The sequence below is a fragment of the Lepidothrix coronata genome, unplaced genomic scaffold (genome assembly GCF_001604755.1).
Source record: "Lepidothrix coronata isolate B3197 unplaced genomic scaffold, Lepidothrix_coronata-1.0 Scaffold49, whole genome shotgun sequence".
Lineage (NCBI taxonomy): Eukaryota > Metazoa > Chordata > Aves > Passeriformes > Pipridae > Lepidothrix > Lepidothrix coronata.
Window position 1 is genome coordinate 313,530 of NW_016690229.1, and position 14,199 is coordinate 327,728.

Genomic DNA, 14,199 nt, shown 5'->3' on the forward strand with positions numbered 1-14,199 from the left:
ATTTCTCTGTATGATTAACTATAGAAATTTATGCCAGTCCCCAGCACTTTGTTTCTGAGGTGGGCACCATTTAAATTATGTTATCTTTAACAGAAAGAGAAACATTATTATCTTGCTGACCACTTCACTTGCATGAATGAGAACTGAAAAACGAGCTGTCTAGTTTTGGAAACAAATGGCTGTGTTTTTTAAGAATTCCCACCTCCAGATGATGGCTGGGACGTGCTTGCATTCTGAGTCAGTCACTAGAGCAGGCTAATTACTGTAGTTTACAGCCCTGTTTTTCCGGACCCACAATGGATGTAGGAATCAAATTATGACCGTAATTAAGAATGGCCACAAAGCCGCCGCCGTTAACGAGGGTACCTGACAAAGGAGGAGCTGAGCCCTCTCCCTGACACAGTTACACGTGTCTGTGTGCCCTGCCTGGCTCTGGAGATGCACAAGGCTCTTCGACTCCTGTCACAAGGGCTGCAGGGATAACGAATGAATATTTATCAAGTGTAGCAAATATGCTCTAATTACCCTAATTGGCCTGCTGTGGTTGCAGTTACGGCAGGACTTTATTTCTGTTCAAGTGACAGTTGCTTCTGGATTAGGTCCCGCAGGCAAAGAGGGAGTGAAAGCCCTGCTGAAGAGGGCAGAAGATCCCCTGATATTCTGATCCTGCAGTTGCCTCACCATGCTTCTGGCAGGCTGAGAGCTAATAACATTCTCCATCTCATTAGTGATTTCTGTGGAGTATTTCAGAAGATGTGAGATGCTGGAAAATGACAAAAAATGAGCAAAAAGGGGGAAAGGACTAGTTTTATTGTTAGTAATTAATAGGCCAAACTTCAGGCTGGCAGTAAAGGTAAAATTCTCCTTGACTTTATCTGTGCTGTGGAAATTTATCTTTATTTGTAGGGTGTGATTTTCCATAGTGACTGATAGCCACCAAACAAGGGATCCTGTCCTAAGGACTTTCACTCTGTGTTACAAGGCAGAACATGCACAGTTATGAGAAGCATCTGTCCCTTTCCTCTTGTTTTATCTTACTTGTCTTTTTTCTTATCCAAGCAAGACTAATCAGTAATTGCATGGAACAGAACTGGTTTGCAGCCAGGCATGAGCTGCCCAGAGCTGTTGTATTTGCTGCTGTGTTGCTGTTTCAGACTGACCCTGAACAAGAACAACTTGACCTCTCTGCATCCGGATTCTTCCCACCCCTTGGTTCCCCACATACAGTGAATGAAATGTGGAAAGGATAAATCATGTGGAGGTATTGGTGGTTCTGTACAATTTAACACTCCATCTATCCTAACACTGGACTTTTACTGCAACACCTGAATTAGGGATCTGGTTCATTCTGGGCTCTATTAAAAAATCAGAAAGAAGACAATATATCTCCCCATGGGGGTTGAGATCCTTTGACAAGGTCGACACTCTGCTCACCCTGCAGATGCTGTTCTTTGATGTACCATTACAGAAGGTGTATGGCTCTGCCTTAATTTGTCAGTGTTGCCCCACCAAGGGATTTGTGCTGGTTTTGAGGAAGGAGGAGGGTGGAAGGGGAAAGATTTCAGAGAAAGTCATTCAATGTACCACCTTACCTGGAAATTCTGATTTCATCAGGGATTTTTCTTTCTCAGTCTTCACAGATCTCTTCAGAATCTGTTAGGTCCTTTGGTTAAATGGTTAAAATAGTTTAAAGTTACGTCCCAGTGAACTGTGATTGATATTATTGGGACAACGTGCAAGAAAGAGATTTCCCTATTCAGTCTTGGCACCTCAATTTTTCTACAGTGAGATTAATTTTCTTTCCTAGTAAACGCTTTCTGTCACAGTCAGAAACACTCAGAGCCCCAGTCCTCCCTCAGCTCCACTCCCCTCCCACAGTGACCCCGGTTGCAGGTGTGACAGGCTTTGTGTCCCGCAAGAAGCACATGAAAATGCAGGGAGAGCCCAACACTTTATTAATCCACACTAGCACAGCTCCTGCCGTGGGGTTCATTCTGTACATGTGCTGAGCATACAGAGGGCAGTCCCAGAGCAGTGCCCATCGCTGTCACAGACATCACCACTGTCGGGGCACCCCAGCAACCCTCCCGCGTCAGGAAAGCACAACGGGGCTTTACTGCAACTGTCCTGTTGGCTGCACGTGCTGCTAAAATGCCAAAAAGGAGTGATAGCTGACTTGGGGGCTCTCAGAACAGGCAGCTTTAGAGTCGAGCCACAATTCTCGTGAATTTGGCTAAAAATTCAGATACTATGCTGTAAAAAGGCATAACCATCTGAGACCCTCAGCCTTCCCAGTAAAGCTGGAACAGCGTGTGGGTTTCAAACCAGTGTTGTTCTCTTCTAGCTGGATTTATTTAGCATAAGGACTACAGTCTGTATTGCCTCCTGTAAAACACAGCCAGGTTTGTTAGAGTGATTCAGAGTAAAACATGGCCATATCCTTACAAGGAGCTGTTGCCAAGTACAAAATTACACGGGGTAGGTACATCCTCGCAGCTTATTTGTCCCTGGCTTAGGCAGAACTTGCAACAGGCAAGATGCTTTCACAGTTTTGCTCAACCAACACCCAACTCCAGGGTGATATTTTTAATTTTGGTGTGTTTTTTTTTTTTCTGGACAAGGGCTTTAGAATCAAGCTTCGGTTTGGGGATAAAAAAAAAATAAAGTGATGCATAAAATAAAGGCACATTAATGTAAAGACATTGAGAAAATGGATGGCCCTACAGCATTTATTAACTAGCAGAACATGGAAATGAGCTTAGGTTTTATTTGGTAAGTCTTGATTTCTCCTTATATTCACTTACAGCTTCTTATTTATGGCTCAGCCTGTCAAACACATTCTTAGATAAGCAACTGTTGCTCACAGGACCAATCTAATTACCAGTTCTTTTTATAACGAACGCTGACACCAAGGTAGAAGATGTATAGCACTTGTGCTGCAGCCAATGCCACAGATGATCAAACAGTCCTGAAATTTAAGAAAATGGGGATAAAATGGAAAACGTGTCCCTTTCTTGTCACGATGTTCCTGTTTTTTGTCCAACTCTAATTAAAGCTGAAGAAGAAGAGTGAAAAGCTGGTTCATTTGTAGCTTTGGCGCAGAATTAATTGCCAAGAGTTTAGGCTGGATATTTTAGCACTCTGTAGTAATGTTCCATAGGCACATTTCCCTACCACAGACTGGAGCCCTAATTATTTGAAAAGTGCATTTTAAAAACTTTGGGAATTATCCTTCAGGAACAAGCATATCAGAACGCCTTCAAATTGTAATTTAAAGATATTTGAAAAGAAAATCAGCATAGTGGGGGCTTGGCCAAACAGCACAGACTGAGAAACTAATTTCACTTTTTTTGAAAGGACAGTGGTTGTGTCCTTGGCCTTAATTTAAATCGTTAAACCATCTTGCATTCTGGTGTTTCTAGAAATGCCAATAAGAGATAGTATTTCTGAAAATCAATGTAGAGAAGCATTTGTCAGTGTGATGGCAACTTCTAAATTCCCCAACTCTTAACTTGCTAATAAGTAAATTTAATAAAAAGAAGGGGAAAAAAGGTGAGACTCCTCAGGTTAGCTTTCCTCTACTTCTAAGCACATGAAATAAATCAGTGGATTAAATTTAATTTTCTTTTAAGTTCTGGAGTTTTTCTCCTGAGCTGTTATCAAGCCAGTACCATTCCCTCTAAAATAAATGGGGGGGGGTCTGTCATTAACCTGCAGAGAAACCTGAGCATCTCATGACCCATGTGTTCCCCCCAACTTCAGCAGAACCTGGATCAAGACAGCCCTGGGGCTGACGAATACGTGGTTGTGGTTTAGGACCTGAATTGCTTTTTCATGTCCTATTTAAAATTTTCTCCATTCCTACCATGTGTGTAAGGACGGCAAAGGCAGAGTTAATGAAGCCTCGAGTCCCTCTTGATTGAGGACAGGATAAAGCTGTCAGTGCACCCCACTCCATGACTCAAATGGTATTTTGTTTTTTTTTTTTTCCTCACTGGCAACTTCCCACGACCACATATTTTCTGCTGCTTTTACAGAACCAAGTGCTCAGTGGGAATGGGAGCCCAGCGTGGATTTGCCCAGCACTGGTGGGGGGTCCCCTGGAAAATGCCCTCTCTGAATTCCCTTCCAGAGCTGAGGTACAGTGAAACCTGGGACAGATGGTGGGGAAGGCTGGCAGCTCCTCATGCATATTGCATTGCATTTGCAGCTACTCACCTCTTGATAATAATATTAAGTGCTACAAAACTCCAAGGCTTTGTTCCTGGGAATGCTGCATTCGATGGCAAAGAATCAATGCTGTAATGCCAATTAAATTTTGAAGCTGGGGAGCTCTAAGTATTTACATCTTTAGCAAGGTTATACTATAAACAGCTTGATCTCTCTTTTCTGCTGTGTTTAGGGCTGACTTGCAAAGAAATACGTGGTTCTGTTGTGAGTGACAAATCTTGATGCTTTTTTAAAAGCACAATGGGACAAACATCTGTGGTTATTTCCATTATGCTCCAAGGCATGTTACTGGGAGAGAATTTGGCCATTAATTTTGTTGTATTTACATTATTTATATACAAGAAGAACAAGAGGAATGGCAGCCTGTTTAATGATTATATACATTGTGATTTGGTTGGAAAAATGTGTGTTACAAATGGCAAAACAGCCTGTCAAGTGCATAATTATATGTTGTTCTTCTTTTTTTTCTTGTCAGGGATCTTTTAATTCCTTAAATCCCACTGCATGATCTCAGTGCAAGACCTCTCCTATACATTATACTGAGGGGGGGAGGAAAGAACAGCATAATAACAGACCTCTTAAATCACATCAGTTCCTGGCTATAGCTCTTTTTCTTCATTTTAGTAAGAGGGTTACCCTTGTAAAATGCTTCCAAAGCAAATTAAAAGATGGAATCTGATACAACAAAACTACTCGACAGCAGGAGAAATAGTAACTTAAATTTCATTCATTGTCCTTGGTCTCAGAAGAGAGAGTGGTGAATAAAACCTCACTCCCTTGTGACTCATTGCTCATCTGAGACTTGGCTTTCAGTAAGAACTGTGCTCTCCTGTACATTATTCTCTCCTGTTCCTGCTTCAGCTCCAGGTAGGAGCGTGAGAAGGTGTGGAAGATGGAGGTGACGGGGAATGCCATGAGGAGGATGCCGCTCAGGATGCTGCTCAGGGCCACCACCTGCCCGGGGATGCTCCTGGGCACCATGTCCCCGTAGCCCACGGTGGTCATGGTGATGACAGCCCACCAGTAGCAGGCGGGGATGCTGGTGAACTCCTGGGAATCCGCCATCTCGTTCTCCACGACGTAGAGCAGGGGCGCGAACAGCGCGATGGCCACGCACAGGAAGAGCAGCAGGAGCCCGAACTCGCGGGTGCAGCGGCGGGCGGTGAGGCCCAGGGTCTGCAGCCCCAGCGAGTGCCGCGCCAGCCGCATCACGTACAGGATCCGCAGCGCCCGCAGGATCCGCAGCACCAGCCCCACCTTGTCCAGGTAGATGTTCCCAGAGCTGGGCTTCTTGGAGCCCACCGAGGTGGTGTCCACCAGCAGCGTGATGTAGTAGGGCAGGATGGCGATTATGTCGATCAGCGTCAGCGGCCGCCGCAGGAACGCAAACTTACTCTTTGCCTGGATGAACCTCAGCAGGAACTCCAGGGAAAACCATGCCACACACACAGACTCCACAATGAAAATGTTGTAGCACATCTGGGAACACTCACCCTGCAGGAAAGAGGAGGAGTTTGTAACCGGCACTGGGTAATAACTATTTTAGTTGGTGCGGTGACAGGAAGAGAGGTTTCTGTGTGGGTTTTCTTAAACCCAAAATATTAAAGGCATCGGAGCTGTTGCTATGGGGAAACACATTGACAATTTGGAACAAGTTATATGCAAAACTTAAAAAGGAACTACTTATTCCATAGAAGGTACTACTTGGGAATTTCAGGCTTTCTAAATTGCAAACACAAAGAACCTAACAAGGCAAGGTTCAGTTGCACACTAACAAAATTTTCTTTGGGCATAGAACTGGATGTGCTTAATTATCTTACAAGGAATGGAACAGTCATGTAAGATTTCAAATACTCTTTGTGATATTTTTCCCCCTCTAAAGACAGCTGTAAAATCCCCATTAAAATCAATATCCTCAGACCTTGTATTTGCTCTGCTCTTCCCAGCACATACCATTTTCCATCCTGAAAAGCCAACTTACCTTTTCCTCCTCCTCCCTCAGGTCAGGCATGGTGCTGATGGATAAGTTCACTGCTGTAATAGTTACAAACAAAACAGACAAACACGCAAACACCTTTCCAGGAAGGCCAGACTGGGGCCTTTCCACCATGTCTTGCAACTTTTTCATGCACAAACCAATTTTTGTCTCCTCTACTGTTTCACCTGTTGTTTCATTTTCTAGGAGGTCATCCTCCCGTTCATTTATCTCTGTGAGCTCCTCCATTTTTTGCAGATATCTCCTTTTACAACACCAGTCCAAGTTGTCTTCCTCAATCCCCCAGTAGAGCAGCTCCTCTTGGAAAGACAGCGCACACATCTCACGCAGGAGCCGAAGTTTCCCGACCCTCAGGAAGGTCAGGATTGTCCTGAACGCCCCCGGGTTGCGGTCGAAAAAGAATTCATTGCAAGTCACATCATAATCATCACAGATGTTGAGAATGTCGTCAAAATTATTACAGAATTTCAGTTGTCCCAGACGTGTCAGTGGGAATTCATCAAGTGTGGTCCAGGGGAGCAGGTACTTTATGCCCCCCACGTTTATAATGATGTGGTGCTTCCTGTCGTCGGGGTGAAAGCCTTTGAGGAGATCCTCCTGGGGGGGAATTAGCCTGGCTCTTTGGTAAAAGACTCCCTTGAGGGTTTCTGACTCTGGAAAGAATGGGTGGTTGAAGGAAGTATCTGAAGCACAGCTCAGGGCACTATAGTCATAGTCGGAATTTTCTCCAGGCATCAGAGTCATCTTGGAAGACAACTTTACATCCCTTCGCTGCTTCTGCAAGTGTCTTCTGGAACAAAAACCACATGGGGTGAGTAAACGAGAGGTTGTTTTTGAGTTTTGAGCAAATATAGCGATTTGAGCTCAAAAACACTTATGGATGATAAAAACAACCGGGAAGAAAACAGCAGTGGCTGAGTGTGGTCAGAAGACCTTTCTGGGAAGGCTGGGTTTGTCCAGCTGGTTTGTCTATCAAGGGGTGCTCCCATGTCCAGGAGCTCTGCTCAGCACATTTGTCACACTGGGAGCTTTCTCCTGTCTCACATACAGAGGTCTCAGTTCTCAGGAGATAGAGAGGGAAACAGGAATAGTTCCTCCATGTGGCAGGATATTTCTGGTTCAGAATGGAGGTATAAAAATTATGACAGTGTCACATGAGAACACAGTTCAAGTGCACTTTGTAGAAAAGCAAATTGTATATTTTTATTTAAGTATTACTCATAAAAATCTTGAGTATTTTAGCACCTATGAAGTATATTGAAAGAATCAGAAGTCACTTATGTTGTAGTTGAGTAAATACACACTTATAAAAAACACTTAGTACAAAACTATTTTCTAAAAGGCCATATGGAAACAATCTGGGGGAAAAAAGCCCGCTGGTATTGGTGGTCACATAAATGTTTGTATAGAGTTTATACACATTTAATGACGTGGGAACTCCCTTTTTACAGCTTCATTTACAAAAGATTGCAAAGAAATACATGATTTCTACCCTTTGGGTATTATTTCAGTTATAGCAGACACCCAATATGCAGTAATAGGGCTCTGTCCTTCCAGGGGGTTGATCAGTACCTGAGAGCCAAAGTGCCTTCACCAACCGAAAAATTCTAATGACAACTTGGAAAATCCTGTTCAAATTCTGCTCACACAACACTGGCATAGAGCCTGTTGAATGAAGTGAACAGAGTTCAAAAGGGTATAAAAAACAGGAGCTGGGAATGCTAAACTTTTGGCCTCCCTAACTCACTGTATTTTTAAAGTCAGCCTGAAACCTGCCCCTCCACGGGAGGGTGGTTCAGCCCTGCTCCGAGACCTTCCATCTGCGCACTCAGCTACAGCTTCGTGCGTGGAGTTGCTGGGCTTCACTTGATAAGGGTATTTATTTGTTAAGCAGACTGTACAATAAATAGGTATTAATTATGCACCAGTATTTTGACTTTCTAGCCTTGAGTTCACAGGAAAGGAATAAATATTACACTTGATTGGCTTCAGTAGCAGTTCAGTTCCATTCTTCACCTGGCTGCACTTACCTCCCCTTGGCTGCACACCCTGGGGATACACCCCCTGCCAGGGCCACTTCCTTAACCACAGAACCCTCCTTCTCAGAAGCTGGGCTTTATAAACCACACCAGGAGTGGTACATACCTATTGGAGAAGAAAAACCCATGAATACACAACAGTAAAGGGCTCAAACCACAACTGCAATTCAGTTCAAGAGCAACAGGCTCTCCTTGCTGCAATGGGACTTACAATGCTGCTTTCCATGAAACGCTCCCTCAGTCCTACTCCTAAACTTCCAAGAGGGATAACGCTCAACAGAGCAGCTCCTTACACACTTCCAAACAGGTGGGCCCAGGTCAGCTTTGGATGGAGTGGTATTTCCTGCTTCTTCACCTGGATAGAATCATGGAATGACTTGGGTTGGAAGGGACCTTAAAGCTCATCTCATTCCAACTCCCCTGCCATATGCAGGGACACCTTCCACCAGCCCAGGTTGCTCCAAGCCCTATCCAACCTGGCCTTGGACACTTCCAAGGATGGGGCAGCCACAGCTTTTCTGGGCAACCTGTGCCAGGGCCTCACCACCCTCACAGGGAAGAATTTCTTCCTGATATCTCATCTAAAACTGCTCTCTGTCAGTTTGAAGCCAGCCCACCCTGATGACACGTAATCCTCTCTATTACTAAAAGGAAATCATTAATTTACTTACCTTTAGGGCATATGGACAAGAAGGTCTACAGGAATATACAAGAATGGACAAGGCATGATTCAGATCTTTCAAGAGTTGTGGTACCATTTCCTGGCCTGAAGCAAGCAAAGAGCTGAGCTTTGTCACCTCACTCACGTCACAAAGTGGGGTCTCTGTTACTACTGACAGCAACCTGAGCACAGCTGTTCTCCACGTCAAAATCTGAGCTGTGTTTAGCTCTCAGTGCCTTATCCTGCTCACTGGCTTGTGTTGCTGAGTTGCTCTGTCTTTGCTCCAGAGTTATGACTCTGGAAATCCCCTCCACAGAGGATGGAGAGTCTGAAATTCTGCACTGTGGGTGCAACCAGTGACAAAACCCTGCAGGCCTGCACTCAAATCAGCTTCTCATGGATTTCGGTCTCTCTCTTGCCTCAGGAAAGACTGAGGGAAGGCCTGCTGACCTGAAAGTCTTTTTTCTAGAAAGAACATTAACTTGAAACATACTTGTATTAAAAAGCCACATTACAAGAAATTGTAGCCAATACTGGGATTATCAGTGGAGTTCACGACAGGTGATGGCACTCTGGCATTGTCCACTGGACAAGCTGCAGGACTGGGATAAACAAAGGGATCTGAAGAGAGGGAGAGCTGGCACAGACAGTGCCAACTAGAGCTCACGGAACAGAGGAGCAGCTCAACTTTCAATTGCCCTGCCATACAGTCCATCAGTGAAGCATTCCCAGTGACCTCAGAGCTGGTCTCCTGTTAAAGCATTCCCAAGATAAGATCAGCAGTAATGCCACTGGAATTCGAGCTATAGGTTTGATGTGGGAAAACAGGGAAAACCTGATGTCTGTTTATGTAGGGCTCCTTCTCTTAGAGCAACTGTTGTTTTGTTTGGAAACAGGCATTTTCCCTTCTGCCTCAACCATGTCTGAGGCAGGGCTGGGCCGAGGAGAATAAAGATGATGACTGATATAACACCATGGATAAATGGGAGCTGTTAACCATTTTCCCTTCTGCAATACCAGATGATGTTGGTTAGCAACAACTTATCCTTTGAATCTCAGCCAGGAAAAATGAGGAGGCAGCTCATCTCTGTCACTGGTTTGATCTCCCACCGCATCCACTGTTGACACAATGGGAAGAAATGGGGAGAGGGGAATGTAGATGTTCTCTGTGTGTCAAACACACACTGTAGCCCCGAGGCAGCAACTGGGAAACGACAGAGCAAAGAAAAAATATTTTTTTTCGTTGCTCTCAGCTTCTCGACCTGTGCAAGACAATAAATTGGACAAATTAATCCCCCGTGTGACACACTGAGCGACTGCAGTGATAAAAGGTGGCTCCTTCCTTTTCCATAACCAGAGCTGGCAAGCCTACAGGTCCCACATAGGAGCTGGTGCCCTCCATGGGTTATTTACACGTTCTTTGCCTCAGAGACACGTAGCATCAGATCTATGGGAGAAGAGTGGGAGGAAATAAAAGACAACAAAGAGCTGAAGGAACGGAGGAAGGAGGAAAATAAACGCATACATTTCTCTGTCTGTTTGTTTTTTTCCTTTGGAAGGTGCCTCTACAGAATGATGGTCAGTACTGCTTTCAGATGGGAGAGATCTAATTCATGGAAGGGTTTTTTTGCTATTGAGCTTAAAACCCAAGCAAAACGTTTTCTTCCCAAGTTGCAGCCTAATGACACCGGGGACAGCTAATGAGAAATGTGTTAAGGATTAAAGACAACACACTAGAATATAAGGTCACACAAACCCATCGGCCTATAGCAACAATTTTCCCAGCAATTAAACAAGATGAACTTCAAGGATATGCTGGAACAGTAAAATCCCCTGCTCTGCTCAAGGCCCAATGGTAAAATCCCTCCTTGTCTGAGTCAACATTCTGCCCTTGGAATGCCTGGGAGTTACTGAAGCCCAGTCAGCTTTCTGGCTTCCCTAGCTGATAATGTGTTCTCATCTGGGCAAATCGCTTCTCTCTGAGCATCTTTTCCTATTTTGTTTGTAAGCTTACTGGGGCAATAATTGTTTCTCACTACATTATACAACCCTGGTAACTGTTCTGGCTTCCAGAACCTACAGGAATAACTCGCTGTGGAAAGGGTTCTTGGTGACCAAAGTGGGGTGTTGTGCATGGGAAGCAAGATAGAACATATTTTCAAAAAAATCTGTCCTGCACGAGATGATATCCCTTATGTCTGCTGAAGAAATCAAATTAGAAATCTGTACTGCCCTTACTTGCAGCTAAAATTCAGGAAGGATGCCAGACTCCCAGGCAATGGGAAAAGAATTATTAAAGATGCCCTTCTGAGGGAAAGAAATAGAACTCATGAGTAACATGCTAAAATTCCACTGCAAGTGTCGTTCACCCCCCCCCAGTGTCCTCTGCAGTATTTTGAATTCTGCAGTGCATCTCTGATGTAATCAGAGCTCCTGCAAGGAGTCCTGCTCTGCTCCGTGGTGCAGACAATTCAAAGTTGTGCCTGGATGAAAACAAGCATGCAAGGAAGATGCAGAACTCCCCCCTAGACTCTTCTATCAGTTCCAGTGCCTGGAACTCATCTCTGTTGCTTTTTACCATTTGTAAATTAAGTTTAAATAAAAACAAAAAAAGAGAAAAGTTTCAGATTTTGGTGCAGGTTGAATATGAATATAGTGATTTTTTTGAGAGAATTCCATAAGAAACTGCTTTACAGTTCAGTGATCCTTCCTCCTGTAGCCTTTCCTTAGTTAACCAGGCAGTATTCCCAGCAGTGTCACATTCAGTTCTCCCCTGGCACAGGATTTCTGGGCTGTACCACCTGCAGGTACCTCCTGACATACTCCAAGCCACACTCATGCAGCTCTTTTCAGCCTAAGAACAGATCTCAAACTTCAGCTCTGCTTGCAAAGTGCACTTCAGCCAAATCAAAGTAAAACTTAAAAAGGTCAATGTATAATAGGAAACAAAATTCCCCAGAAAAGCAGATAAGCTGAAAAAACGTGCTGCTATCTCTGTGTTGCTCACCTTGAGCTGGACAGTTATGGCATTTTATGACAATTTACAAACTGAATTATGTCAAATATGTTACTCACTCTTTGGTTTTATGGAGCTGAACCTTATTCTACCTGATAATAATCAGAAGTGAAATAACTTTGCAGATAAGTTATATCCCCAGGAGAATGTTCTGAAATACATTAGGAGTAATAACTGTATTTACTCTCCTGCCGTGAAACATATTTATGTCAACAAATTTTAGCAAGTCACATTCAAAACAATTCCTTAAACATAGTTTTTAAAAATAAAGGATTTTATAATTATTTATATAGGTAAATATTTTGCCACTGAAATGAAGATATGTAGTCATGGAAGAGTTATTTCATGCCTCTCCTGTCCTTCCCCCCCTCCCCAAGTCTTTTCCAATGAAAAAAGTCTGCTAGAAAGACATTGCCTATCAAGAATAGTTCACTTTGATGTGTCAGTCGCCAACGAGCAGAAGTCAGCAAATAGATCAACATAAAAGACATCTCTTAATTATTTTAAAATTAAAGCTAGAAAGGACCTTCAGATTAGGCAAAGCAGAAGAAACTGGAAACACAAGCCTCCATCCTGCGCTGTGCAGACACAGGACCCGTGGAGCGGGAGAGCCGGGAAGGGGAAGCCCGAGCAGCACGAACGGAGCCCGATGGATGAGCCTGGAGCGCCGTCAGCCTCCTCCGCGGCGGGGCCGGGGCAGGGCAGGAACGAGCCGGGCGGTCCCGGGCAGCAGCCGCCCCGCTCCCGCTGCTGGCGGCGCAGCCAGCGCGGCTCCGGCAGGGAATGACGGCGCGGGCGGACGGTCCCTCTCTTCCATCCCTGCGGCGGGAGAGAACCTGTTGCTACAACCCGTGCAGGGACCCCCCACCCCTCCCGCCGCGCTCCCCGCTCCGGTGGCTCCCGGCGGACTCTCGGCGGGCTCCCGTCCCGCGTTATCTCCGTCCCGAGCATCCCCGTCCCGAGCATCCCTGTCCTGGGTAGCCCCGTCCAGCGCACCCGCGTCCCGCGCCCCCCGGCCGGGCCGTGCGATGCCCGCAGCCCCGCGGCCCCGCGCCGCTCCTGGGAGAAAAGTTCCCTGGGAACTTGCCTGCGAGTTGCCCGCTCGCCGGGCACGGGCAGCGAGCGCGGCCGCCCCGGGGCTGGGTCGGCACCGGCCGCGCTACCGCGCTGCGCCTCCGCTGCGCCGGGCGGGGCGGGCGGGGGCGGCGGCGGGGCCGGGAGCGGGAGCGGCAGCGGGAGCGGGGCGGGCGGCCCGGGCGGGCACCGGCGCAGCCCCGGCCCCCCGCATGGCGCCGAACGGCCGCGGCACCCGCAGCTCCGCACGGACCGGCCGGCGGGGCCGGGGGAGGAGGAGGAGGAGCTCCCGGCGCCGAGGAGGAGCCCCGGGCCGGGCCGGGCCGGGCCGGGAGGAGCCCCCGCAGCCCCGGCCCCGCTCGGGCAGCCCCGGCTGCGCACAGGTGGCGTCCCGGGCTGGGCAGCCTCGGGAAAACTTCTGTGGCTTCGCCCGTTCCGGGGGAATTGTGGTTGCTGGCTGGGGAAGGGGGATTGCAGATGTCCAGTAAAGTATAAATCGTATCACGGCTCTCCCCTCGATCCACAGCAGTGGCTCCAGGAGAGCCAAACCTGTGCTTTATTCCTGAGGCACCCTTGCAGCGTCCAGCGGCAATTAACAGCCTGATTCATTGTCAGAGATCTGGGGAGTATTCCGTATCTCTACTTTTTAATGAAATTTGTTTGTCGTCTGGGTGGAAGTTACTCTGTGTGGATTTAAGGCAGTGAATTAAATCTTGGTGCCAGGGTTAGGGAGTCACCGGCAGCTCAAGGTCTGTCACACACTAAAAAGTGCAAAGTATTCCTATCCCGTTTGCTGTTGTCCCCCGCCGGTGTGGAGATCATGATACTTCTGAGCTCTGGTTTCTCTTCCCTGCCGAGGCACTGCTCCTGGATGGAATTCCCTGCAGTGATCTGCACCTCCGTGCAGAACGGTGACAGTCACCTCTAAGCTCAGTGGGGCAAGGGGTGTCTCTCCCTGTGAGCATTGTGCACTTCACCCGGAGCACTGCGGGGTCTCATTTCAGGCAAAGTCCTTTGTTGCCATGGCAATACAAATGAAAAATCTATACTATGGTAATTTTAGAAAAATACCTCCTTTTTTTTCTAAACTAAATTGGACTGTGGTTCAGAATCATGTGGGCACACAGAAACAGTCGTGCTGATATTCCTGAGCTGTAGCTGTTGAACAGCAGTTGTGTAGAGG

At 46.4% G+C, this 14,199-nt stretch overlaps 1 protein-coding gene across 3 annotated transcripts; it reads right to left on the reverse strand.

The window, feature by feature from the left end:
• Nucleotides 1-1,934: 1,934 nt before the first annotated feature.
• KCNG1 (potassium voltage-gated channel modifier subfamily G member 1) lies at nt 1,935-12,630 on the reverse strand. 3 transcript variants are annotated; one of them, XM_017815341.1, is made up of 5 exons: nt 12,469-12,630; nt 8,477-8,620; nt 8,257-8,371; nt 6,212-7,016; nt 1,935-5,724 (listed from the first exon to the last, which is right to left on the reverse strand). In XM_017815341.1, the coding sequence occupies exons 4-5, from the start codon at nt 6,968-6,970 to the stop codon at nt 4,954-4,956; spliced, it is 1,530 nt and encodes a 509-aa protein (XP_017670830.1). In that variant the 5' UTR covers nt 6,971-7,016; nt 8,257-8,371; nt 8,477-8,620; nt 12,469-12,630; the 3' UTR covers nt 1,935-4,953. The 3 variants fall into 3 exon arrangements, with proteins under 3 accessions (XP_017670830.1, XP_017670831.1, XP_017670829.1); XM_017815342.1 differs by lacking the exon at nt 8,477-8,620 and having other exon boundaries at nt 6,212-7,013; XM_017815340.1 differs by lacking the exon at nt 8,477-8,620.
• Nucleotides 12,631-14,199: the final 1,569 nt, after the last annotated feature.